Consider the following 26,757-nt stretch of genomic DNA (forward strand, 5'->3'; position numbering starts at 1 on the left):
AGACCCCACCAGCTCCCCTGGTGGGCACACCCAGCTTTCACCCTGACCCCTTTTCCTTGGGACCATCTGCCCCCCACCCCCAGCCATTCCCCTTCCACTTCCTTTCAGCCACCTCTAGGTCCCAAAATGCCCGCAGAATAATCTGGGGGCTGCTTTTCTTACCTCTATCCCACCAGAGATACAGTGAGAAAGAGACAAAGACACAGAAAGAGAAGCATGGTGAGGGGTGGGGCAGCACGAAACAGAGACACACACATGAAGGGACAACACGGAAAGACAGAAGATGGAAGAGACAAGAAACCCAGAAAGGAGCCGAGACCTGGAAGTAATGGACACCGAGAAAGGAGCCGAGTTCCGGAAGTAATGGCTCCCCTCAAACCCGCAGGCCAGCCCAGGGCCACTGCCAACCCAACTGGCCCTTTGGAGTGAATTAGAGAAAGGCACCCTGGCTGGGTTCCAGAGCCCTCTGGCCTTTGAGCTAAGCGCACTGGTGCAGGGCCCAACCCAAGGGCAGCGACTGGCAGCCCTCCCCCGCTGTGTGCGCCCGGAGGAGGAGGGCCACTTTCAACGCCACCTGGTCCTCAGGTCTGACCCACAGATGCACCAACAGTGGTCCCTGGAAGCCTCTGGGAAATGCCCGGCTCTCTCCCTGAGGGCTGTGAGCCTGAGCCCAGCCCTCTTCACTCATGCATTGGGTCTTCCCCCACAGTAGGTCCTTGGGCCGTGTCACCCCTGCCTTCGTCACCCATGAGTGTCAAACCGGGCCCATGCACAGAAACCCACCGAGGACTCCAAGGGGCTGGGACGAGGCCCTCATGCCTGCACCAGTGCGCAGACCCCCTTCCTGCTCTTCCTGCTCCCACAGGCTACGTCCCGGCCTCCCAGACCTTCTTCTCTGTGGTTTACAGGCAATGCTGGGGGCATGGAGGGGGCAGGGAGGGACAAAGAGGTGGCATGACCCTCACTCTACAGAAAGAGAGAAGCAAAGAGGGGAGTGATCACCTCAGAGTCTCCGGTCCGAAATCCAGGGTCCTGCCCCCTCCCTCCCCAGCAGCCACACCCCACCCTCCTGGGGGCTGAGGATGAGGTGCTCCTTCCGCAGTGGCCACTTGGCTCACACAGGTTAGCCAAGGAGCCCAAGCTGCCAGCGGGGGCCCAGCCTACCCCAAGCCAATGTGGGACTGCCTGTGCACTCCACTGGCTGGCCCCACTCAGAGGGCAATGGGGGAGGGCAGAAGCTCTGTCCTGCAGTGCTCTGGGCCCTGGGATTTCCCACTCAAGCCTGGGCATGGCCTGGCCCAAGGTCATAGGCTTATTAGGATGCGGGAGAGAGAGCAGGTGTCCTCTCCACGGGGTCCATGGGCAGTGCTACATCTGTGCTGGGGGAGATCAAAGGGCCCAGGTGGAACCAGGGAACCCCCACAGGCCACTATCTGAGGCCCCCGCCCTTTCCAACAGCCAACACTGTGGGAGGAAATAATCAGGGCACAGGTGAGTCACAGTGTCACAAGGCTGCTTCCTGGCTGACTCAGGGGACAGTCAGATGGCCCTTCCACCAGCCCCTAGCCCAGAGCCTGAGTCAAGGATTCCAGGCAAACAACACCTCCTGGTGTCCAAACTGGGCCTGGCCTGCCCTCCCACCGGATCCCCGAAAAGTCAGGTATGAGGGTGCCCCCTTCAGTACAGGCATGGCATTGTGCTCCCCCCAGCCTCAAGCCTAACCTTGCTTCTGGGATTTAGAGTTGGGTCTTCTAGATGTCCGGACCTCCCTCTGACCAGGATCCCCCGAGGCACCTGGCATGGAGCAGTGCACAGAGGGCCTGTGACCAAGGGCAGCAGGATGGGGCCCTGCCCCCGTCCCTGTAAGCGGGGGCCCTCCTGCATCACCCTCCGGGGACCCTTTACCTGCCCGCAGCCCAGCCTTCCAAGCAGGTCCCCGCGGCCCCAAGGCCGCTTTCCTGGCTTTGTCCCTGTGCTGGCTGGGCAGGGACTTCCTGCTGGAGAATTCCCGGATCCTCCCCATGAGGTCCCGAGCCTGGCCTGGGAACTTAGGAGGGAGGGAAGTCAGGGATGCTCCCACTAACGCGGTCTGGTCTTGTGGTAGCAGGGGCTTTCCTGGCACTCTGACCCCAGCCCTTCCCCACCCCCGGGTCAGGTGCACCAAACCTCTTGTCCTCCAGCTCAGATGCTCCGCTGTGGCCCCTCTACTGGAACTCGGGCTCTGCCATTGGGGCTGCCACTCTGGGGGCTAGACTGAGGCCCCGGATAAACTGAGCTTGCTCCTAGCTTGAGGCCGAGGGGTGGGGTCCAGAGAGAGCCAAGGAGGCCGAAGTCAAAGTGGGCTTTATTAATAACAGCACAGGCCTGAGTCTGATGAGTGGGGACATTCTGCTGGGCAGGCCCATCCTGCAGACACATGGATACCATTGATCTCAAGACCCCTTGGGCCCAGGGGCGCCTTGGATGTGCCCTCCTGAGAGGGAGGCTAAACCCCTACTCGGGCTGAAGGGATGCGGGAGCAGGGCAGACTCAGGGCCAGCACCAGCTTCACTCTGGAGGCCAGTTCCCCATCTCATCCATCTCCTCCAGGAGCAAGTGCTGAGGGCAGAAATGGGTGAAGAAAGAGGCCTCAGCACCTTTGGTCTCTCCCTTCCTGCTCTGTACCCCTAGAAGCGTCCCACCTACCCCACAGAGATAAGCACCCTGAGGCCATTCCAGACCCTCCCCCATGTCCCCACAGCCGGCCTAGTCCACCAACCCTGAGCCACCTCCCTCCTGCTAAATGAGGGACCCTTCTCCCTCCAACTTGGTCGGGGGGGGGGTCCAGGTAAAGGGTCCCCGGGGGGTGATGCAGGAGGGCCCCCGCTACAGGGATGGGGGCAGGGCCCCATCCTGCTGCCCTTGGTCACAGGCCCTCTGTGCACTGCTCCGTGCCAGGTGCCTCGGGGGATCCTGGTCAGAGGGAGGTCCAGACATCTAGAAGACCCAACTCTAAATCCCAGAAGCAAGGTTAGGCTTGAGTCAGGGGGAGCACAATGCCAAGCCCCAGGAGTCAGGTACCCAAGCCAAGCCCTCCCCTCCCTCACCTCTGTCCTGGACACCATATCAAGGGGGCTCTGCACCCTTCCCTCCAGCCTAGGGTGGTGCTTCAGCTGCCTCAGCGCCCCTCCCTTAGGTCCCCAGCATTCCCCAAAGGCTGGGGGGCGGCTACCTTCCCCCTCAGCTTGGTGTCCCTGAGGGCAGACAAGGAGAAAGTAGGGGGTAGTGATGAGATTAGGACCCTCGAAACACCCACAGCAGGAAGATATTCCCGAGGCAGCTCTGTCCCCCACGTGAGGCCTGAGCTGGGCCCCGACCTGCCACTACCCAGAAACTCTCTAGAGACCCCCGATGCTGCTCAGGCTACCCCAGGACTGTGACCCCTACCCCTGGGACAGGGGCAGACTGGCTCAGGGGTGGCTCTGGAGGGGAGGCGGGGAGAAGAGGGTGGAAGGGTAACGAGAGATCCCTTTAGTGTGAAAAGGCAAAAGCCAGGGCCCCTCCAGAGCTGGGGCCACCCCTGTGGTTTAGGATGCGGTGCACAGCCTTGTTCCCTAGGGCACAGAGGGGCCCAGTGACTCAGGCCTGTGGGCTCAGGACAATGAGAGGGCTGCCCCTCAGTGCCCAGGGGGCAGGCGATTCTGGTATTCACTCCCCCAGAGGGGTAAGTCCCATCCCTAACACTACAGTGCCCTTGACAGCTGGTGGGCATCCCCCTTCTTGTCTGATCCTTCAGTCACTTTGGCCTTTTGGCTAGGATCAAGTGCTGTCTGATCCTCCCACCAGGCTCCCTTTACAGGTAAAGAAGCCAAGGCCCGCATCCAAAGCCACAGAGCAAATCCAGGCCAGGGCAGGGCTTCAACGAAAGCCTTTGGCCTCTGAACCCTACGCTCTTTCCTTTACTTTACTACAAAAGGAAACTACATAGGCTGTCAGGGCCAAATGTCCACGGAAGGAAAGCATGAGTTGATGAATGAATGCAAAGTAACTTAAAAGGACATCGACACATTTTCCAACAACAGATCCATCCATGTGCGCTCAGAGAAGCTGGGACAGGCCTGACCTTGAAGGCCAATGTCAAGGAGGGTGGGCAGTGGGTGGTCTGTGGGGTGACACAGACGGGTAGCCTACGAGTGTTTGTGGGAGTAAGTGTGGCCAAGAATGGCAGAGAAAGGAGAAAAAGAGCAACATTATGGGGTCAAGTAAGAGATGGAGAGGCGGATGGACAAGTGTGTGGGCGCAGGGTGTCAGGCTCCCACTTTCAGAAATACCACCGTGAAGAAGGGATTCTGCCTTCCCTAGCCAGGGCCAGGGGCCTATGGAGGCAGGAGGCCCCACTTTCTCCAGTGCCCTCAGGCAGGGGGTGGTGGTCTGGGACAGGCCGGGGCATACCTGGCCGTCCACAATGCCCGCCTCCTCCAGGGTGATCTCTGGCTGGGTCAGCAGCTCCCGGCCCTCATGGCTGCCCATCTTCCAGAGGCGGGACTCCCGTTGTACTGCCAGAAGCTTCTTTAACTCCGACTCCACGAAACCTGAGAGTCAGAGAGATGGGCATGGGGCAGGCAGGAGAGGGTGGAGCAACTTGCTGGGGATGGAAGGGAGATGAGGGGGCTCCGGCTCTCCGGGCTTCATCCCAGCCCTGGGCAGTCCCTGGTCACCCCCAGCCCCGGCCCCTACATTGCCATTACCTGGAGCCAGCCACAAACCACCTCCCTACCTCCCTGAATTCCCCAGGAAACTCACTGGCCAGTGGGCTCCCTCCTGCATGCTTGAGTGTGAGTTTCCTCACCTCCTGGGGAGAGCATGCAAGAGGCAGACATCGCCCCCCACCTTCCACCAGCCACGGACTCAAGAGCAAGGATCTGGGACTACCCCAGCTGCCAAGGTTCAAGTCACAGCTGTGCCACGTACTAGCTGTGTGACCCTGGACAAGTTACTTAACCTCTCTGTGCCTCTGCTTCCTCACTATGAGGTAGAGATTATAATAGAGGACCTACCTCAGAGTTGTGATATGGCATTTCATGAAAAATGCTCAGAAGAGGGTCTGGCCCATAGTTATGGCTACACAAATGTCAACAGGGATCACGCTTGTGTGATCACGTTAGGCTATTACCGTCCTTGCTCACCATGTCTGGGCAGCACAGGGGCACCGAACAAGTTAGAAGTCTGGGCTGGGAAAGGGTGATGTTCCTGGAGCGCAAGCCCTAGTCACCATCCCCACCTCATGGCCTCCCAAACCTGGAGAAAGGAGGACTAGCTAGTAGACTTCACCAGCCCAGCCACCCACGGGTCCCCCGCCCCCCCACCCATTCAGTGGTCATCTTAGGTCCTCTGGTCCCACCTGGTGGTAAGAACTGGTATCACACCCATGAGCCGTAGCCAAGGGGAGCCCCCTGGTCTGAGGGCAGGTTGTGCCCCGCACTTACCCACTGTATCTGTTGACCTAAAAGTCTTATGCAGCGGTGACTGCAGGGTGACAATGCCTGGGACGCAGAGATTGAATGAGCTGTTCTCTTCCTCCATTTCCTGTTCCTTGCCTTTCTCCTCATCAGGCAAGCCTTCCTTGAGAGGAAACTGAGGGCATGCCCCATCGCTGATCAGGTGAGGAGGACAGGGACCCAAGCCTGCAGCCCCACTCCCACCCCCAGATAAAACAAAAAGCAGGAGGGTACAGCTCCCCAAAGGTTAAGAGGCCCAGCCAAATGTGGGGAGGAGCCCCACCCAGGCTTCACCCCTGCCTACAGGCCAGCCTGGTTCCACAGACCTTGGCCGTGGCTGATTTCTGAAGCTGCTTGTACAAGGTGAGGAGGCGGTTCCAAGGAGTTGCCCCCACCTTCGCAGAGGCCAGCCTGAGGTCTCCTGTGAAAGGGCAGTGTCAGTGACAGGCTGATAGGAACAAGGGACAGCCCAGGCCTAACTAGGCCCAGCAGGGCAGGGGCACTGGGTGGGCTGAAGTGAGGGCGAGGTCCCTCGTTTCCTCAGCAAACAACTCCTATGTGCCAGGCACAGTACTAGGCACTCTACAAAGAGCATCTCATTGACTCCTTGCAACTGCACCTCTGAGGTAGATACAGTTCCATTCTCATTCTATCGATAAGGAAACAGAGATGCAGAATGGTTGAGCAACTTGCCCCCCTCCCACAGCTTGGCATAGTGCAATGGAATGGATTCACGTCCAGCCAGCCTGCCCCCAGCATTCCCTCAAACCCTTCTGTGTCCTTCCAGGCCCCACACCCCTGAGGAGTCTGAGGAAGAGGGCCTATTTCTGGCACTGCCCCAATGCCTGTGGCCGCCACACTCACCGTCAAGCAGACAATCCTTCTCCTCCTCCCTGGTGAAGTTCTTGGGGCTGACCTCCAGCGGCCCCATGGCCCTCTGTGGGCATCTTTGTTCCACCTCCAAGGCTTGGGCAAAGTGGTCCCTGACCCCAAAACATAGTCAGATGGGGGTGGCAGGTGGAGCCAGAGATGTGGCAAAGGCTCCCTAAATGCCCCTAGACCCCTCAAGGCCCACCCACAGGCCCTGTTCAGACCCCTCCCCCCTCCTGCCTCCAACAGTTCCCCGCTTGGTCCTCTGGGGTCTTCATCAGACAGGGGTGGGTGGGCCCCCGTCCTCACAAGGAGTGGCGCCAGGTCCAAATGGGACTGGGAGCCAGGAGGGAGAGAGTGGGGAGGGAAGGCAGGGTGGAGAGGGGACCAGGAAGGAGCTGGGAAGCAACGCAGTCTGGTTCGCTCTGGCGCCCCCCCCCCCACCCAGTGCCCAGCCTGACCCTCTCTCATCTCTGGTGCCTCCACCCACAACTCCTGACTTGTGGGAAGACCCACCCCATCTCTGGTTCCCTCCCCCCAAACCCACCCCCACCCCCCCAGCCCACCGACGGCCCACAGGCTCCTTCCCACCCTTGATGCATCTGTCCCTTCCCGACCCAGGTAGGGAGGGGCCTTATTCCCATCCTCTACCCATCTGAAGACCCACATTCCTGGGCCCTCCTCAATTTGGGTCCTCCCATCTCAGCCCCATATCCTTGCCCCAGTACCCCCATCCCAGGCCCCTGCCCGCCACCCACACAGCCCAGTCCCTTACCTGTCTGAGATCCTCATATCCCCGGAGGCCTCCCCTACTGCCTCCTCCTTCTCAGACGGGCTGCCCAGCACCTCCTGGCTCCCCCTGGACAGGATGGGCTTCACCTCTCCACCCTGGGCCCCCACCCTCAGGACCTCCATGGGCGTGGGGGTCTGGGCCCCCACGTCCCCCATCCCTAGCCCTGAGGGATCGTGCTGTGGCAAGGCCACAGACAGCGTGTAGGGCAGTGTGGTGGGCAGCCTTGGCTCCTTCTTCCCCGCTCCTCCCTGGCGGTTCATCATCAGGGGGGTGGCATCTTGCTGTTGTGAGGAGCATGCCCGCCTCCGCAGCCGGGCCTTGTCAGAGCTCTTTGGGCTGCCCCTGCTCCCCACCAGGCTACGGAAAAAGCGGAACATGGAGGAGCGGCCCAAAATTCGGGACTGAGGGGTTGGAGCTGGGGCCTCCATCCTGAGAGAGACCCTGACTCAGAGGGAGGGGCCGCAGCAGCCACCCCCACCAACTGCTTAAGAACAGGAGGAGTTGGAAACTTCCAGGAGTTCTAGAAGGCAAAGGTCAGGTGGGGGGGGTGGTGATGGGGAGGCTGGGAGGAAGACATGGTACGGGGGTTAGCTGGGGGCAGAGAGGGCAGCGGGTCGATGAGGTAGGGGAAGGAGGTATGGGAGGCAGATTTGGGGTAGCTGATGAGGCTTCAGGAGGCATGGGGGCTGGGGGGCAGGCAGAGGAAGCTGGGGGGGTCCCCGGACTGAGAAGGGGGCAGGGGCTCTTGGGGCCTCTGCACACACCTCTCTCCAGCTGGCTTGTCCTTCCCTGGTCCCGGGGGCTGCCTCTGCCCTGGAGAACCATTCCCCACAGCCAGATAGTATCTGTCTTCCCTCTTTTCTCTCCTCTCGGCATCCACTGGCACATGCCCAGGTGGTACCCAGACACCCCTGTTTTCATCTCTGTTTACCTGCCTATCACCTTCAGGATTTTGAATCTCCACCAAGGTGCCTTGTGCACGTCTTAATTGCATGTTGAGTCTCAATGTAGTATTATTATTCCCCATGGCATCTAGAGACTTGATTATATACCCAGCTTAGTGACCTTGGGAGTTTCTTAAACCCACTGAGCCTCAGTTTGTTCATCTGTAAAACAGGTGTAGTGGACAGCACCCACTTCCAAGGGTTACTGAAAAAATTCAACGGGACAACAGCCCATCGCCCAAGTGCAAGCCACACTGTAGTGCTTAAGACACTCTGCCATCCTGGCTTTTTTATTGGTTTTGACTGATGAAAGGGAGTGAAGATCAAATACCAGGAGTGGGAGAAGGGGAGCCATGCCACCTGACTGGGGCCTGACTGGGGCCAAGTGTGGGGGGTGGAGCGTCTCCTCTGCGGATGAGCCCAGACCGACCCTCAGGCTGCAGGCCCTGCATCCGCATCCGGCGGCTACACAGCAACTTCCTCTAGAGGGAGCTGATTGAAGCCGGGAGCTGCCGGCACCTCTAGGATCACCACAGCCTCGCGGGTCCCTAGGGCCCCGTGGGGACAAGCGGCGGCTGCATCCAGACGCCAGGACTGCGCTGACGCCTGTTCCTGGAAGCCGCGCCTGGGCACCCGACCCCCCCGGGAGCAGCCGCTGGCCTCTCAGGATCTCTGGCCTCGGCCCTGTGAGCCATCCGGGCCTGGGCTAGGGTCCCGGCAGGTAAGGTGGGAGGGTCTGGCCCATCCTCCCAGCTTTCGGCGGCCCCAGGCCCAAGGGGATACAGGGAGCCCGCAGGCAGCCGGGTGGGGAGGGGGAGGTCTGGAGGCTTGCCTGGGCAGCTTCGCCAACCCCTGCTGGGGGATTGATCCAGCCAGGGCTCCCTCTGATTGTCCCTCACACAGCTCCCCCAGCACCCCGTCCCCGGCCCTGCCCTGGCCCTGGGCGCCAAAGAATTGGGTGCCAAAGAACCAGGTCCTTTAGCAGTCTGGGGGCTTGGGAGTGGAGGTCAGAGCCAAGGTCAAGGGCAGGGAGAGAACTTTCATCGTGCTTCCTGTGCCCCAGGAGCCTTAGACTGGCTCTGCTGCCCAACCAGGCATCTCCCCCTTGGGGAACATCCTAGGCCCAGCAAGTGGAGAGCAGGGGGCTCCCCTTACCAGGAAGTCTGGCCACTTGGATGAGGGCAGGGGTAGGCCCAGGGCGGCATAGGCCTCTGGCCCCGGGGGCCGCCCCACTTAATCCCCCGCAGCGAGCCCCTGAGGCAGCGGTGGTTGGAGCTGGTGGTGCAGTCCTGCCCTGCTGTCCTGGGGGTGCTGGTTTTGCTCGGGGACCAGGGGAGAGGGAAGGGCATCTTGTTCCGGAAGGAGCAGGAGGGATGGGGGGGTGCCAAGCAAAGGTCTCTTTCATGCTGGCACCCAGGGCTGGAGGAGGGGAGGGTCTGCCTTCCCCCTTATCCCTGCCCCCAGGAGGTGGAGGGGTGGAGAGCTCTCCCTCACCCCTTCCCTGAGAGCTCTCGCCTTGGGACACTTTCGAAAATGGCCCCGGGCCAGAGAGGCAGGAGGAAGGCAGGGAGGGTACTGAGGTCCTCCCTGGGAGAAGGCGGTGGCTGTGCTGGCCCGGGGTAGGACGGCACCTTCCACAGGGGCAGGAGGGGGGGCACTTCCCCAAAAGGCTGATGGAGGCAGCTTTCGGGGGGGTGGGTATGAAGAGGTGCAAATTGAAAGTGAAACAGCTCACGTCCAGGAAATACTCCCTGTGACGAGGGTTCACAGAGCAGATGAGGGCTGTGGCCAGGACTGAGCAAAGAGGAAAACAGGCTGGGGACAGGAGAGCAGGTATGTGGCGGGGTACATGTGTGAGGTGGGGGGGCAGGGGAGCTGTGGAGACGGCTTCCTCAGCTCACTGCAAGGCAGGAATGGGTAGAGCACAGGTGGCATGTCGACAGGTAACCACAAACTGAGAATAAATCTTAAATGAGTATTGAGGGTATGAACTGATGAAAATTCAGATCGCCAACCTGACTCCTGATTAGCTATGTGGCCCTCAGGCCCTAACTTCTTGGTACCTCACTTCCCCCCCACCCCCCCGTAAAATGGGTATGATGATGCTTGCCTTGCTGGGGTAATGTAACATTTCCAGTGTCTGACACCCCTGGAGGAGTGATCGAAGTAAGTAAGGCATAGATGCTCAGGAAACGTTTGTGGCTAACAAGCCTGAGTTGGAAAACAGGCATGCTCTGACCAGCCAAGGGGAAGTGGGACCTTCGAGCACAGCTTTCATGGGTCATTGGCTAGAAGGTGGCAATCCTGTGGTAAGCGCGTGCTAGGTAGAGTGCAGGAGGCCCCAGGAGCAGCGGAAAGAACCCCCAGCATCTAAAACTCACCTCATTTGCCCAGGAGTGAGGTGAATTATGACTTGAGATCCCCTGGGCCACTGCGGCCGTCACCCCTCCCCAGGGCCCTGGCTGCAGGCTCCAGGTCCCTAGGTATGAATCCCGACTGCCCTGCCTTTCTCCCCATCTCTTGAAGGATTGCTAGTGAAATGCTCAGGAAGTTCTGATTCTGCCAGTAGGCGCCACAGGGACCCAAGGTGGTGAAATGAGAGGCGGCTGGGGCTAGGACCACGGGGTCTTTGGGGAGTGGGGGACCCCCTCCTCTCTCTGTGGCTGTGGGACACTCTCCTCAACAGCCCCTGCCCGTCCCCATCTCTGCTCTTTCTCACCTATCGCCCCACAGGCTAACCCTGTCCTCCACTGGGACCTGAGAAATGGCATCTGGGCAAGGCCCAGGTCCTCCCAGGCAGGGGTGTGGAGAGCCGGCCCCATCTTCTACTTCCGGTAAGGGTCTCTCTGCTCCTCGCCCATCCCGTAACGACCAGGGCTGTCTGAGAGGGTGGTGAGAGCAGAAGTGGACAGGGCCAGGCAGGACTTACAGGCAGGCTCTCCTGTCCCCGTTCACTTACCTTGGATAAAGGAGAAAAGCATCTCCCCACCTGGTGCAGGTGGGTGCAAGTGGCCTCAGAAGCTGGAGTGCAGTCCAGGTTAAGCCCTGGGAGTAGGGAGGAGGTTGGGCCTGGGGGGCAGGAGCAGAGGCTGGGAGAGGCCCGGGAGGGAGTGTGAGGTGGGCACAGCGCCATCCCAAGGAAGAAGAGCAGGAAGGGGTGAGGAGAGGCCAGAAGAGTGGGGTGTGGCTATTCTATTCCTACAGTAGGAGAAAGAAGGAAGTTCCTAGGCTTATCACCCCGTCAGGCCTGCTAACTGGCAAAAGCGATTGTTAAGACTTTGGGGAGGAAGTAAGATGGCTGCCCTTCTTTCCTATTCCCAGGGGACCATCAGGGACGCCTGCAGTCCCCAGCCCACTACAGACTGCTCCCTGGGCTTTGGGTTCAGTGCCCCGTCTGTCACTATGTCCCTTTGTGACTTTTCTGGGCCCAAAGCTACAATTTCAAATTCTGTTTCCCACATTCCCTGAGCCATAAGGGCTGGGTACCTGTACACACTAAAACTCACACTAAAAATCCCACATGCCTGGCTTATGTCCTGGTTCTTTCTAACCGTGTGACCTCATACAAGTTATGTAAACACCCCGTGCCTTGGCTTCCCCATCTGTAAACTGGGGTTCACCTACTCCACAAGGCTGTTGTGAGGATGATCCTGTACCCAGTAAGCACTAACTGTTAACCAAGGGCTAGAGTTAGGGACACTTCTGTCCGGGGGGCAGGACGGCTGAGGCCTTGAGGAAGAGTGACCCATCCACAAAGCATGGGGCTGCCTGGTCCAGCCCTTCCTCCCTGACTCCTGGCTTTGATCCTCAGAGGAGCAGGTAGCCCGGGACACCGAGGAGGTTTTTCGCAGCTATGTTTTTTACCGCCATCGGCAGGAGCAGGAGGCTGAGGGGGCAGCTGCACCTGCTGACCCAGAAATGGTCTCCTTGTCCCTAGAACCTAGCAGGTGAGCAAGAGGCCCCTGGGCCCACAGGGCCATCTTCAGGGAAGTGGAGGCTCACATGGAGTCACTGCCCTGCAGGTCCGGGGAACTGGGGAGGCCTGGGGGGTGGGTGGGGGGGTCTTGTCCTTCTCCCATCATTGCCTTTTTCATTTTGGGCTTCCACCCGCATCTGGGACCTTGCACCCTTTATAGTGCATGCCTGTCCCGTGACCCTGGGCTCGGCCCTCATGTCTGAACACTGTCAGGAACCTCCAGGGAGGGGTCCACAGGGCTGGGGGCATCTTAGGCGGAACCCCTTCTCCGTGAGCCCAGGTCCCAGCCCTGCCTGCCCTGGGCCTGCTCACCTACCCGGCTCCCGTTCCTCCAGCACCATGGGGCAGGTGGGTCGCCAGCTCGCCATCATCGGGGACGACATCAACCAGCGCTACGACTCCGAGTTCCAGACCATGCTGCAGCACCTACAGCCGACAGTAGAGAACGCCTACGAGTATTTCACCAAGATTGCCTCGAGGTAGTCCTGGCCCCGGCCTCTCTGCTGTGCTCTCGCCCTCACACTGTGTCCTGCCCGCGGGATGGGAGAGCCACGCTTCTCTGTCAGCGTCAAGAGACGTGTGTGCCGTTCCCGTATCTGCTGTTAGCTCACGCGTGGTCTCGGGCCCCTGTCTTTCTCTCTTGGGCCCCAGACTCCTCCACTTCAGTGTAGAAGCTCACAGCTCCTGTGAGCTGGAGCACTGAGGACTTGACCGGGTAGATCGGGGACTAGAGAGGCGCCCAGGATGGGGCTGGCCCCAGAGCTCCCCAGCCCCGCTGACACACAGTTGTCCTTCCAATTCGGAATCCTATTCCTACCAAAGACGGTCAGGTTGCTCATGTCCTGGAAATGGCTTCCCTTTGCTACGATCTGGTGTCAGAGCGGCAGTCGGGTGTGGTGAGAGAGACCACGTGCCTGGGTCAAATCTTAGCTTTGCCGCTTACGGGCTTTGTGAAGCCCTCTGGCCCTCAGGCCCCGTGTCTATAAAATAGAGGAAGTGGGCTCAGAACAGTGGCCGTACTGATGGTGTTGTCTGCTGTTAAATCTGGGTCAGGAGTCGGCCTCAAGGTGACTGACACTGGGGTGAGGATGGGGGTTAGGTGACAGATTTAGGGTTAGCGTTCAGAGCCCAAACGGCCCGCCCCTGTCCTTCGAAGCCGCCCCCGCCCCACTTGGATTCTGGGACCTGTCCTAACTTCTTTGTCCTTCTCTCTCTGCTGTCTCTCGGGCTGCCAGGCCAGCAGCAACAGCCACAGGTAATCTCCCTGCTGCGTCTGTCTGCTTGCCGCCCTCCCTGCCCTCTGTCCCTCAGCGCCCACCATGCTGTGGCCACAACCCAGCGGCAGCATCGCCCTCGTATGCCCTCTTTCTCCTTTCACAGACATGCAGGCTCTTCCCAAACTGAGGCCAGGCTGGGGCAGCCTCTGCCACCTTGGTTCACAGCTCGGCCGTTCTGCTTTCCAGCTGGGAGCGGGGCGGGTGGTCAGCAGACAGTGGGAGAGCAAGAGCAGGCCGCAGGGCCTTCTGGGGGTCTCCACTGACAGGATCACCACTCTGCCTGCAGCCTGTTTGAGAGCGGCATCAACTGGGGCCGAGTGGTGGCTCTCCTGGGCTTCGGCTACCGCCTGGCCCTACACGTCTACCAGCATGGCCTGACCGGCTTCCTGGGCGAGGTGACCCGCTTCGTGGCCGACTTCATGCTGCACCACTGCATTGCCCGGTGGATTGCGCAGAGGGGCGGCTGGGTAAGTGCTGCCACTCTCCCGGCCCCGCCCTAGCCCTGGCCTGCCCAGATTTGCTCTCGGCCCCTCTGGACCACTCCGTCTCTCCTGGCAGGTGGCAGCCCTGAACTTGGGAAATGGCCCCATCCTGAACGTGCTGATAGTTCTGTCTGTGGTTCTGTTGGGCCAGTTTGTGGTACGAAGATTCTTCAAATCATGACTCCCAGAGGGGCCCTTTGGGGTCCTAGCAGACACCCCTGACTGGACTTCAGCCAAGCCTTTTCCCCTCACCCCCCCCCTGCAGGGGCCCTCCCTCAAGAACACAGAAGCTTTAGCAAGTGGGCACTCCAGCTTTCGGAGGACCCCTGCTCAGGGGTCAGTCAGGCTGCCGGGGTGCCCCAACATTGCATGGTGCTAATGGGCCCCCTCTCTGGGCCCCATCCTGTCAGAGAGGGGCTGTAGCCTTCTTCCTCAGCTCTCTGGGACTCCCTCAGCCCTGTCTATTGGACGCTGGGGAGATTGACAACTTGGGGAAGCAAGAGGCTGAAAGTCACTTCCCCCCAAATTTTTAATGGTTATATCTTTTTAGAATGCCCTTGGAAGGACTCTTCCCCGCACCCCATTCCCACCACTCTGCCCAAGTCAGGATGTCTGGGATGTGGGGGTTAGTAGGCCACTCTGTGTTCCCCAGGATTTAGCTGTTCTAGAAGGTCAGAGCTTGATTGCTGGGCCTGGAGCCCAGTCCTGGCCCTTCCTAAGCTCTCCCCTGGCTCCCACTCCCCCCACCCCATAATGCCTTTGCAGTAGACTCTCAGGGATTCTGGGCCTGGGTGTGGGATAGGAATGGAGACCAGAGCTGTCAGAACTTCATCAGTACCTCCCTGCCTCCCGAGATCCTCAGTGCTCTCCCTTCTCCTCACCTATTACCACTTAAACCCAACCTATTCACTACAAGTGAAGCTAACCCTGCCCCCATCACCCCAGATAAGAAAGGAGGGGTCTTGGGTAAGTGCATTGCTAAGGTCCCCTCCTTGCCCAGACTATAGACTTTAGGACTGGTTTGTTATTGTCAGGGAAAGGGGGTAAGGAGCTCATCTTGAGGTTTCTGAGTGAGAAAAGGGCTGTTAATGTCACTAGGAACCCCAGAGTTGGGCTCCTCCCTCATGGCCTGGGCACAGTGTAATCTGGGGGTGTGGATGGGGAAACTGTGAATACTTGAACTCTATCCCCCATCCCCACCCCCCACTCTCCACACTCCTCACCTGCCTAACCCCCTCCTGTGGGTGGGGGTGGGAATGTCTTGTCTATCTTGCACAGCCTAGAGGTTTGGGGTAAGGAGAGAGAAGTTCTTGATTAAGCCAAATGCAGGGAGGGGATGCAAATGGAGCCCACTGGCCAGCCCTTACCCTGAGTGTGTCTGAAAATAAACTGCAATCCCCTGATTCCTGTGTGGTAATTTTTGTATCCTCTGCTACCCCTCTCTCCACCAGGCTGGACTGGGGGAACCTGGCCATGCCTGGCATTCACACGGTTTATTACTGAATAAGAGCTCATAGTAGGCCTTCACAATCGTGTAGAAGGCTGGGTGTGGTTCTCCCAGGCCCCAGCTCCCTACAAGGCCTCGGCCCCTCCCCACCTCTCCTAGACCCTTCTCCAGGCTCCTCCCTCATCTTTGTGTCCCAGGCAAGTTTCCTACCCCTTAGGAAGTTGGGGGACCCCAAACTGCTGGGCTCTGGCTGTGGATCTGGTAGAGCAGTTGTGCATGTCTGGGGACTCCCAGAGGCCACCTCAGGCCTGATTTGAAGGCCCCTCCCCGGAGCCACCACCCCTGAGGGCCCAAAAAGCCCTTCTCTCCCACACCTGGCTCTGCCTGGGACACAGTGTCTCAGCCCCCTCCTCCCCATGTTCCCCACAACTAGCACACACACAGGGCTTTTCATTCCAGGAATTCTGTGCTGCATCAGAGTCCCTACGGGAAGGCAACTAGGGGTGATAAAAATAACAAGCACGGAGGCGTTCAAATGTTCCAAAGTCTTTCCAGTCCTGGGCACCCGGGTCTTTGTTTCTGACACCCTTCCAAAATGGTCACATGCAAGTCCTAAAGGACTTAGGGGCTTCACTGACAGTGCCCTTAGGGCATCTTGCCAATCCCCTCTCCCTTTGGACTTGGGTCTTCAAAGAGTCCACATACAGACTGCAGTCTCGGCAAGCCTCCCCCGCCATCCCGCGCGCCCCGCCCCCGGCAACATAGGGGGCTGGAAGGGTGGTGGCTACAGGTCGCCCGGCAATCTGCAGGAAAAGCTCCTAGACAACCTACAGGGAACACACACTGCGTGCCAGGCGTCATGCTGAGAATTTATCATACACGCCCGATCGGTAGGTAGGTATTATAGCTGGTGACCTGGGGGGTTGGAAGGTGGGGCTGGGACTTAAGCTCCAACTTTACAGATAAAGGAAACTGAGGTACCTGCCCAGAGTCACCAGGTAGAAAGGGCGGGAGATGGCACTTGCCACCAGGATACTGGCTCGAGGTTTTATGTAGAGGCCGGCCAGGTGGGGACCGGGGCCGTTGGTCTCCAGCGCAGGACTGCCAAAGGCTCAGGCGGGGAGGGGGTGTAACTGGCCTGTCTGCCCACCGCGCGGAGCCGCCGCGCCACTGGCCCCACAAATCGGAAGATCGTGGAGATGGGCGGGCTGCCCGAGTCCAAGATGGCCGTCGCCGCACCGAGCGCGCCAGCGTGCCCTCTGGTGGGCGGGGCCTCCGGATGCCCCTCCCGCTCCCTCCCCGCGGGGCTTTGTGAACCGCTTGAGGACCTTTGGAAGAGCGAGTATTTCCATGCCTGCGAGGAAGGCGGGCGGGCAGTGGCAGGAACTGTCAGGAAGGAGTTGGAACTCTATCCTGAAGGCGTGGGGAGCCCCAAAACGTTTGGCCTGAGTCTACCCCGGTCCCCTCCCCTCCGTCCTTTGTTCTGCCAGAATGAAGTTTCCAAAACCGAAATCTCAGCGCATTCCGGGGTTGCCGAAAGCAGGGCGTGAGAAGTTGGGAGGCACAGAAAAGGGCAAAGGTCGTGGCGGTGCAGGGGAGCAGATGAATTCTGCAGGTATTAAGGAAGTTAAATTCTCAAAATTTTGGTTCCTCTGAAATTGTAGCCTCATTTCCATCAAAGAGGTCTAGATTCCTGTCTGTGGGGCCACTGAGCGGGAGTAGGTAGTACAGCCCCGGGAGAGAAGCGTGTTCAGGTGTCATCTGCTCAGTTGTGCAGTGTGAGTATAAAACCTGCCTTGCCTTGTACCCAGAGCCTCCCTGCCTCCCCGCCCCACCCCACAGTTTACCTTCATGTGTCTGCTGTTCTACCTCCTCCGAAAAAAGTTTATTTTAGGTCACTAGGTGTCCGTCCGAACAAGAAAGTCCTCCCTTTGCCCAAACCACTCAGTGGAACTGAATGTAAGTTTTTATGACCTAACCATCTGCATAGCATTAAAATAAATTAAAATTAATTCATTAGTTAGTTAAAATAAACCACCACCATATCCTGCTCCGTTGTACACACCTCAGATGTAAAGGCCCCTGATCAAAGACACTTGTAAAATATGGATTTAATTCACTCTAATCTCACGTGTGTGGGTGGGTACGCGTGTGTAGGAGAGGGAGAGAGGAAGAGGGGAAGAGATGGAATGGAGTTACCAAAGATTGCTGGAAGTGTCCAAAGGAACCAGAAACCCAGCTTCTGGGACATGTTCAACAATTGCTGGACATGTTAAAAAGGTGAACACCAGACTACTGGCATATTAAAAATGCCGGAAGGGGGGTGGTGGGGAGGATTCAGCCCACCAGATAATAAGGGAACAAAAACCAGTGATCTGGCCTATTGAGCACATGGCTGGTAGCAGATCCCCAGCAAATTGTGTGAACGAGCCAGTACAGGGGCAGCATCACAAGACTGAGACCAGGTGATGAACAAATGTGAGCAGAAACCGGATTTTTCTGAGAAGTCACTTAACAGCTGAAGGAACTGAAGCCACAGAATCTCCCTCCACCTGGAGTATGGGATTTGGCAACCAAATATATGCCTATGAGGATGTAAAGGCCTAAATCAACAGACAAATCAGAACACTTCTCAGTTCCACTTAACTCTTGCTTTGCAATCTTGTAATCATTCCTGGTGCCTAATACCTTAACTTTTCCCAGCTTTGGCTAAGAACACAGCACGAAGACAGTTCTTCCAAGTTGCCTGCTGCATCGCATCCACAGTGAAACTCCTCTTACAAAGTTCAGACTTCTGTGATGATTGGCTGCCTGGGAGTGGCGCTCACCAACCTTCTCGTGTTTTGATCTGACCCCTGATCTCAGACCTTACTGAGGGCAACTTCTCCAATTCATTTCTGGCAGGAGGGTAGGCTTCCTCCAGAATGGGAACATTTTCTTGCTAAATTCTCAGGTGGACCCCACCAGGAAAAGGCAGGGTGAATTTGACACATTAAGCATCTCTGAATTGTGGATGTTGTGAATCAGAGTGCAAGGGAGGCTCTGGGTTGGGCTTAGAGGTGTGGGTTCCCATGTCTGCTGAAAAAGAACAAGATTTCCAGGAACCTGAATAACACTGCTACTGGGCCATGTAAGAGAAGGGCTGTGTGTAGGCTCAAAGCCAAGTGCTGTCCTGGTAAGGGTGTGGGGCAATCCTCCTGGGGGTATGGTGATATATAGTATAGTGTATAGTGTAATGGAACATATTGTCTTCACATGACCTTAAAATCCTTAACATATCCTTTAAATACAAGATACAAATATACACATTATGGTTTTTTTTTTAAGTAATCTCTATGCCCAACATGGGGTTTGAACCCATAACCCCGAGATCAAGAGTTGTATGCTCCACCAACTGAGCCAGGCAGGCACCCCTATTTTCTAATTTTTTAAGCAGGAAATCATCTCAAAGCCCCACTGTGGACAGTGGAAGGATGAGAGTGAGGAAGGGGGTGCCTCTCTGGAGAAAGTAATTTTTCTTCTGTTTCACAAAATTGCCCCCTAAATATGCCCCCAGCTCCTTACACTTAGAAGAAGGAGAGACCTTGGAATTTCTCCACTTTACTCTGAATTTTGGGGAAACATTGTGGTGCCAGAAAAGGAGAAAGGAGGAAATGAACATGTGTTGAGTTATTATGTTTAGGACAGACGTCTTGTTTGGCTACACAGCTTTCTAAGACAGAAATTACTATGCCCATTTTATAGAGGAAGCAAAAAAACCAGTATACTAAAGAAAGAACAGGATGGTATAAGATAATGGTTGGTTGCATCATTCACTCTATCGTAAGTGTTGTTTTTGTTCCTTTGCATCGATAAACAACATAAATTAATACACTGATTAGTTTTGTTTTAATCTAGGTTTACATATAGAAGGATAATTATCAGGGAAGCCTGGGTGATGCAGTCGAATAAACATCTGACTTGTGGTTTCGACTCAGGTTATGATCTCAGGGTTGTGAGATCGAGCCCTGTGTCAGGCTCTGTGCTCATCGCAGAGTCCGCTTGATTCTCTCTCTCTCAGCTCAGGCTCTCTCTCTCTCTCAAATAAAATAAATAAATCTTAAAAAAATAGAAGGTTAATTATCAGACTTTTCTTTAGTTGTAGGGACAAATTAATAAGATGGTTGTAGAATTGTGGCAAGAAAAATATGAACAGAAAACATTTTATTCTACCACCTTGGGAAGGAAAATAGAAATGACCATATAAAAAGAAGTCCATAATGTTACTTCATTTGTGTAAGATTAAGAAAAGATTTATTTTGATTTTTGATTTTATTTACTTATTTCAGACAGAAAGAGAGAGAGACAGCATGAGCTGGGCGGAGGAGAGGCAGAGAGAGAAGCCGGCAGGGAGGCTAAGCAGGGAGCCCTATTTGGGACTCGAATCCAGGACTCCGGGATCATGACCTGAGCCAAAGGCAGCTGCTTACCTGACTGAGCCACCCAGGTGTCCTAAGATTTTTTTCTTTTTTAGAGATAGAGATAGAGAGCGTGAGTGAGGGGGAGGGGCAGAGGGAGAGAGAGAATCTTAAGCAGACTTCCTGGTCAGCACAGAGCCCAAGGGGTAGCTTTATCTCAAGACCCTGAGATCATGACCTGAGCCGAAATCAAGAGTCAGACCCTTAACTGACTGAGCCACTAGGGAAAAGACTTTTTTTTTTTTTCTTTGAGATTTTTATAGAGAGCGAGAGCAGGGGGAGGAGCAGAGGGAGAGGGGCAAGCAGACTCCCTGCTGCTCGACGAGCCCCAAGCAGGGCTCCATCCCCTAGAACACGACCTGAGCAGAAACTAAGAGTCAGATGCTTAACAGGTGCCCCTTAGGGAAGAGATTTTTGAAGATTGAGATAGTCTGGGTGGTGCCTGGGTGGCTCAGTCGTTAAGCTTCTGCCTTCAGCTCAGGTCATGATCCCAGGGTCCTGGGATCTAGCCCCGCATCCAACTCCCTGCTCCTTGGGAAGCCTGCTTCTCCCTCTCCCACTCCCCCTGCTTGTGTTCCCTCTCTCACGGTGTCTCTCTCTCTGTCAAACAAACAAACAAACAAACAAACAAACAAAAAATAGATAGTCTGTATGTGTGTTTTTAATGTGTGTATGATATGTAAGAGAAGTTGGCATAGTAGAGAATCTGACAGATTAGTCTTGTGATTTCAAATTGAATTGTGTAATTTATTTTAGACTTGTAATTTAAAGCTGAAACGTATAAGATAATTTGGTTATGTTTGTAAACAGTTTTGAAATCTTTAAGATAACTTGATTTGCCACATTTAAGACCTTGAAATATTAGGTTTATGAGAGTCATTTACATGCTTAAGATTTTTTTCTTGTTTGACATGTAAATCGGCCCTAGGAGGAATTTGAAGTGCTTAAAAAATTCAAGTATATTAAATCTGTAAATGTAGTTTAAATATGTAAGAGAATTTAATTAGCTAACTTCGTAAATGGCAAGAGTAATGTTCAAGCAAATTTAATATGTCAAGCCCATGGGCTAATTGAACATTAATCAAGGAACAAGTTATTACTTTTATTTTTATATGAAAATTACAAGATTTCTAAATAGAACATCAAAGTTATGCAAGTTAAACTTAAAAACTTAAGAAAATCAGTTTGTAAATTTACAACTTTAATTAATTGAAAACTGATTTACATAAGCAACTGCAAATAGTGTAAATGAACCCAAGTTCGTCTACCCAACGCGTAGCAAAGCCAATCACCGAGACGTCGAGTATGCAGCAGGGAAAAGATTTATTCAAGAGGCAGCAAAAAGAGGAGACAGAAGGCTGGCTCAAATCTCTTTCCCCCAAGTGAGATTAGAACAAATGTTTATAATCTTAGGGATGGGATTACATACATATTGATACAAAGGGCGGGGAAACTCATGACTATTCATGAAGAAAGATGGAGCATGTGCATTGAGCATGTAACGTACATCCATGTCCACTTTGGGGTGGAGATGTAACATTAAATGAGACAAAATTTGGCCCCTGATGTCAGGAGGTCATCTGTAGGACAAGAGGGGCTGGCTACACTCTGGAAGCCGGTATAAGCTGGATGGGATCTTGGGCTCATTATCTCAGGGAAGGACTGCCAGGCACTGCTGTTCACAGGTTGAAACCCTATCAGTGACCTTCATTTATGTGAGTCCAGGCCTCTGTGGAAACAGCTAGTGGGTTTGTTATGAGGTCTGAAAAGAAATAATAGCTGATTAGGGAGAGACAGGTCTCTGAAAAACAAGCGTTTCTTTGAGTCTTAATCTTATTAATCCTATGGGGCACATTTTCAATCCCCCCCAAATTATGATCATTCCTCAGTCTTGCAGGAACTGGGACAAGGGCTGCTCTGGCTACTTCCTGCTGGAAAGGGCGCAGTTTCAGGGTTTGAGGAATCAAACGACTTTGTTCTTTGTTGGAGATATTCCCTGGTCCTTGGCTTAACATATACACTCTGCATGACCAAGGTATTAGTTCCTTCTTTGGCCATTTTGGAGCAACACTGGAAAGCACGTTTGATTAGTACATATCCAATTAATGAAATGAAAAGCGTAGATAACCCAAATCTTAGTAGTCCTTGTAACATTGACCTAATCCCTTGGGGAATCCCGAAAAAGAATCCAGTAAACCAATCACTTTTTCCCAGCACCTCTGGGGAAATTTGCTATGGCCAAGTGGCTTGCTCTCTGGTTTTATCTAAATGAGATTTTAGTTTTTACTGCAGCGGAAGTGTTAATATAAACACAGCAAGTTATGTTCGCAATGGCATTCTACCCTGCTCTGCAAGAATATAGTGCAAAGCGGTGTGATTATCAAGCATTACCTTGGCTAACGAATTTACTTTCTTTTTGTTGGGCAACAATGGCAAGAGCAGTTTTGTTGACCAGCTAAAAATGTTCTCCCAAGATCCATCCTCTTGATAACCAGGCAAGTAATCCCCATCTGGTGTTGATTCCCTTTTCGCTCAATAAAAAGTTGACAAGTTCACTGGAATTGTGAACAGAGAAAGGGGTAACCAAGTTCCCTAGTAAGTAGACCCCTCCTATTCAACTGTCAAGAGCTAGATAAGCCCAGGGTTGGTTAGAAGTAATGGGAAGATCCCCCTTTTGACCAAGATTTTTTCTTATAAAAACATCACAGATCAACATTGTTCCCTCGTAGGCAGAGTTTCAGTGTTCAGCTCTGGACAGGTGCAAAGTCGGCTCCATGTAAGAATAGGTCAGTTCAGTGAAAGAACTGTCTCATCTCAGGAGGTGGGCCTGCAGGTTGGCTCTCAGGCTTATATTGGAGAGGCAATCAGATAATGAATAAAAAACATTTTCATGGCCAGGGCGCCTAGGTGGCTCAGTCGGTTAAGCATCTGATTCTTGGTTTCTGCTCAGGTCATGGTCTTGGGGTCCTGGGATCAAGCACTGCCTCTAACTCTGTGCTCAGCCGTGGAGTCTGCCTGTCCCTCTCCCTCCCCCTCTGCTCCCCTTCTGCTCCTCACTCATATGCACTCACTCTCAAGTAAAATAAAATAAAATAAAATAATAAAATATTTCTATGGAAACGAAAGAAAAACACAGGTTAGTGGTTGGGGCAAATTATAAACCCAGTGTCTGAGTCCTGAGGGGCATCAGCGAGATTTCTAGATGTCAGGCTTCAAGCATCTTCAGATGGAGTGAGGGCAGGCAGTGACAATCTGCGAGATTTTCCTGGTTTGCAGTTCGAATGTCTCTGGTCATCTTCTATTTTTTTTTTAATTAACATATAATGTATTATTTGTTTCAGGGGTACAGGTCTGTGCTTCATCAGCTTTACACAATTCACAGCACTCACCATAGCACATACCCTCCCCAATGTCCATCACCCAGCCACCCCATCCCTCCCACCCCCCTCCCCTCCAGGAACCCTGTTTGTTTCCTGAGATTAAGAGTCTCTTATGGTTTCTGTCCCTCTCTGGTTTCGTCTTGTTTCATTTTTCCCTCTCTTCCCCTATGCTCCTCTGCCTTGTTCTGATCATCTTCTTGAGTGGCCCATACAGCAACAGGCACTAAGTTTGTGTACACATGGCCGTTGTGACAATTTCTCTAAAATTTATGTCAAATTGTTCAGCTTCAGTTTACAGGACTTTAGGAAAAAGGGCAGTTTTAGTTCTAAATGATTCCAAGTCAAGAGAATGGGGAAAAATTGGAAACTCTAGTTTGGAGAGTCGTAGTCAGAGATTTGAGGAAACCAGAAGAAGTCAGTATCCAGCCCAGTCGTTTAACACTCAAAGACAATCAGAACTGGAATCTAATATCCACAAAGGTGTGTTACTGAAACAGAATTTTTCTCTCTAAAATCACCCTCATTTCCACTAAAGATAGCCAAAATTAAGACTATTTGTAAAATTAGTCCAGTTTTAACAAATCTGGCCTAATTATTTACATAAGCACAGCAAGATTAGTGATTGGCCATATAGGTTCTTTTAAAATCTGCTTTGCTGGAACTTTTCATAAGGAATTTCAGATTGAAATTGGCTAAGAAGTGAAGCTAAATACTTGCCATCAGACTTTGCCTGCAATACCTATAGGTTTGGGTGAATTCCTCTCTTCTCCAGGTCCCCAAAATACCCTGAGATTCCTGAGTCTTCCAGGAAGTGACCTTCCTTACTTCCCTGGTCGGGCTACTAGGAACCCTCTAAGCAAGGTACCAGGCTGATTTTTTCAAAGGGGCTTCACTGGCTCCATAAAGTCAATCTTAGTTCCTTAAAGCTGTCTGGTCATATCCGAGTCTACGCATGTCTCCCTCAGATATGACATTCCAGTCAAACCCTTAGTAATATGAACAGTGTTTCCAATGGTGTCCTCTTACAAGGAGAACAAATTCTCAGAGAACTTATGCAGATAGCTAATCTCCAGGAAAGGGGTGCCTGGGTGGCTCAATCAGTTAAGCGTCTGCCTTTGGCTCAGGTCATGATCCCAGGGTCCTGAGACTGAGTCCTGCATCAGGCTCCCTGATCAAAAGGGAGTCTGCTTCTCCTTCTCCCTCTGCCCCTCCCCACCCCTGCCCCCCACTCATGTTCTTTGGCTCTCTGTCTGAAATAAATAAATAACATAAAATCTTAAAAACAAAACAAAACAAAACAACTAATCACCATGAAAGTAAGAATACTCACTGAGAGTTTCCAAATTCTGGGGGGAATCAGATAGGGAGAAAAATGTTCCATATTTGTTTACTAAAGAATATTTCACCAAATATCTGTAAGTCACAGACAACTTAAGAGAAAAAATTCCTTAAATCCAGAAGAGCAAACATTAGAAAATCAGCAATGTTACAAGTAAGAGTCATAAAAAAATAATCATCTTTTCTCAATTCATTCAATCTCATGTTATTAATTCTTGTTCTGTTTGAGTGCAGTTTCCCCATTAGTTCTGGAAGTTTTTACTTAGTTTAGTTTTATGATCTTAAAGTATCAAAAACCTGTATTCATCAAAAGTCCTTTCCATGAATCTCCTTGAAGCGGAAACCCATTTGCAAGAGTATCAGATTAAAACAATAATTGTAAATGACAAAAGACTCAGAAATGGCCATGGTTAAAAAGATCTGATGAGAGTTCAGGTGGCAAGGAAATCTGGTTATTTCTGTGACACATAACACATCAATAATTAGAATTACAAGTGATGGCTTTATACCAGGACATATCAAAACCTTAGGAATTTTATATAATTTCTACAGCAATTAGAGCATTCACTCTGATAGTATAACCTAAGAAGGTTTATTACCATGTCTGACAATGCTTCCCATGTAATTTGCCATGCCAAATAAATAAGCCTAATTTGTCAAGACTTCATTTAAAATTTGAATTTTGGGAAATGTCTCAGTATCAGAAGGGTTTGCTTTTTTTTTTTTAGATTTATTTATTTATTTTAGAGAGAGATACTGCTCCAGTGACGGCAGAGGGAGAGGGAGAGAGAGAATCTCAAGCAGACTCCGCACTGAGTGTGGAGCCCGACGTGGGATTCAATCTCATGACTCTGAGATCATGACCTAAGGCAAAATCAAGAGTCAGATGCTTAACCAACTGGGCCACCCAGGTGCCCCCAAAATATCAGAAGGTTTTAAAGCACACGCCTAAATGGGATTACAAACCATTACAAAACTTAATTACCTATTTAACCAAGGTGGCCATAAGAGATTCTAAAAGCAAATACAGAGGGTTACATTGTTGTTAGCAAAACAGCTCTTTTAATATTGAGAAGATTCAACTTTCTTAAGTGATCAAAGACCTAACACAGAAGACAAAATATAGAAACTTTGTTTTTCTAGGCCGATTACATTAAAGATCTTCCGGTGTGGAGCTTACTTAAGATTCTCTCTCCCTCTCCTTCTGCCCCTCCCCATGGCTCACTGGCTCGCTCTCTCTCTTAAAACAAAATCCTTAACTCTTAACCCTTAGAAACCTTAATTTCGGGGCGCCTGGGTGGCTCAGTCATTTAGCGTCTGCCTTCAGCTCAGGTCATGATCCCAGGGTTCTGGGATCGAGTACCGCATCTGGCTCCCTGCTCAGCCGGAAGCCTGCTTCTCCCTCTCCCACTCCCCCTGCTTGTGTTCCCTCTCTCGCTGTGTCTCTCTCTGTCAAATAAATAAATAAAAATCTTAAAACAAAAAAAAAAGGAAGACAGCTTCTTTAAAAAGAAAAAAGAAAAAGAAACCTTAATTTCTAGTGAGAGCAAAGAAGGAAGCAATTGTGAACTGATATACCAACATTCTTTAGATTGGCTAATTTATTAATACATTTCATAATTTTTAGAAACATGCACCTTCTCATAGTAAATTTCTCAGCATGACACAAAACATGTTTATTAATAAACCCAACTATCTTTAGTTTTTCTGTAATAGGGAGCCAAAAGCAGACAAACTATGTTTTAGTAAAACTATGTTTTATTAATTTATCTCATTTAGAAATGATCTGGGGCACCTGGGTGGCTCAGTCAGTTAAGCATCTACCTTTGGCTCAGGTCATGATCTCAGGATCCTGGGATTGAGCCCCACATTGGGCTCCCTGCTCAGTGGGGAGTCTGCTTCTCCCTCTGCCCCCCCACCACTCATGCTCTCTCTCTTTCTCAAATAAATAAATAAAATCTTTATTTTTTTATTTTTAAAGATTTTATTTATTTATTTGAGAGAGAGAATGAGAGAGAGAGAGAGCACATGAGAGGAGGGAGGGTCAGAGGGAGAAGCAGACTCCCCACTGAGCAGGGAGCCCGATGCGGGACTTGATCCCGGGACTCCAGGATCATGACCTGAGCCGAAGGCAGTCGCTTAACCAACTGAGCCACCCAGGCGCCCTAAATAAAATCTTTAAAAAAATTATCTGGATATTAATGAATCCAACTTTGTTTATCATTTAATTGAGCAAAACCTTAAAGTTTCAGGTTATCAAAGATTTTTAAAGCTATTTAAAAGTTTACCTATAAACCTTTTTATCTTTTTTACATC

The 26,757-nt window shown here is 52.9% G+C and overlaps 2 protein-coding genes across 3 annotated transcripts; one reads left to right on the top strand and one right to left on the bottom strand.

The window, feature by feature from the left end:
* Nucleotides 1-2,325: 2,325 nt before the first annotated feature.
* Nucleotides 2,326-7,589, bottom strand: LOC114222264 (gametogenetin-binding protein 1-like). The gene is made up of 6 exons (XM_088024034.1): nt 7,123-7,589; nt 6,342-6,460; nt 5,804-5,898; nt 5,466-5,613; nt 4,432-4,571; nt 2,326-2,598 (listed from the first exon to the last, which is right to left on the bottom strand). Exons 1-6 carry the CDS (start codon nt 7,566-7,568, stop codon nt 2,548-2,550), a joined length of 999 nt encoding a protein of 332 aa, XP_087880160.1. The 5' UTR covers nt 7,569-7,589; the 3' UTR covers nt 2,326-2,547.
* A 975-nt stretch (nt 7,590-8,564) lies between these two features.
* Nucleotides 8,565-15,222, top strand: BAK1 (BCL2 antagonist/killer 1). Of its 2 annotated transcripts, none has more exons than XM_028120587.1 (6): nt 8,565-8,805; nt 10,818-10,918; nt 11,896-12,031; nt 12,396-12,539; nt 13,624-13,804; nt 13,896-15,222. In XM_028120587.1, the coding sequence occupies exons 2-6, from the start codon at nt 10,849-10,851 to the stop codon at nt 13,998-14,000; spliced, it is 636 nt and encodes a 211-aa protein (XP_027976388.1). In that variant the 5' UTR covers nt 8,565-8,805; nt 10,818-10,848; the 3' UTR covers nt 14,001-15,222. The 2 variants fall into 2 exon arrangements, with proteins under 2 accessions (XP_027976388.1, XP_027976389.1); XM_028120588.2 differs by lacking the exon at nt 8,565-8,805 and adding an exon at nt 9,811-9,917.
* Nucleotides 15,223-26,757: the final 11,535 nt, after the last annotated feature.

Source organism: Eumetopias jubatus, unplaced genomic scaffold (assembly GCF_037043125.1).
Source record: "Eumetopias jubatus isolate StellerSeaLion01/CBP00866 unplaced genomic scaffold, mEumJub1_p1.0 scaffold_6, whole genome shotgun sequence".
In the NCBI taxonomy this organism is placed as follows: domain Eukaryota; kingdom Metazoa; phylum Chordata; class Mammalia; order Carnivora; family Otariidae; genus Eumetopias; species Eumetopias jubatus.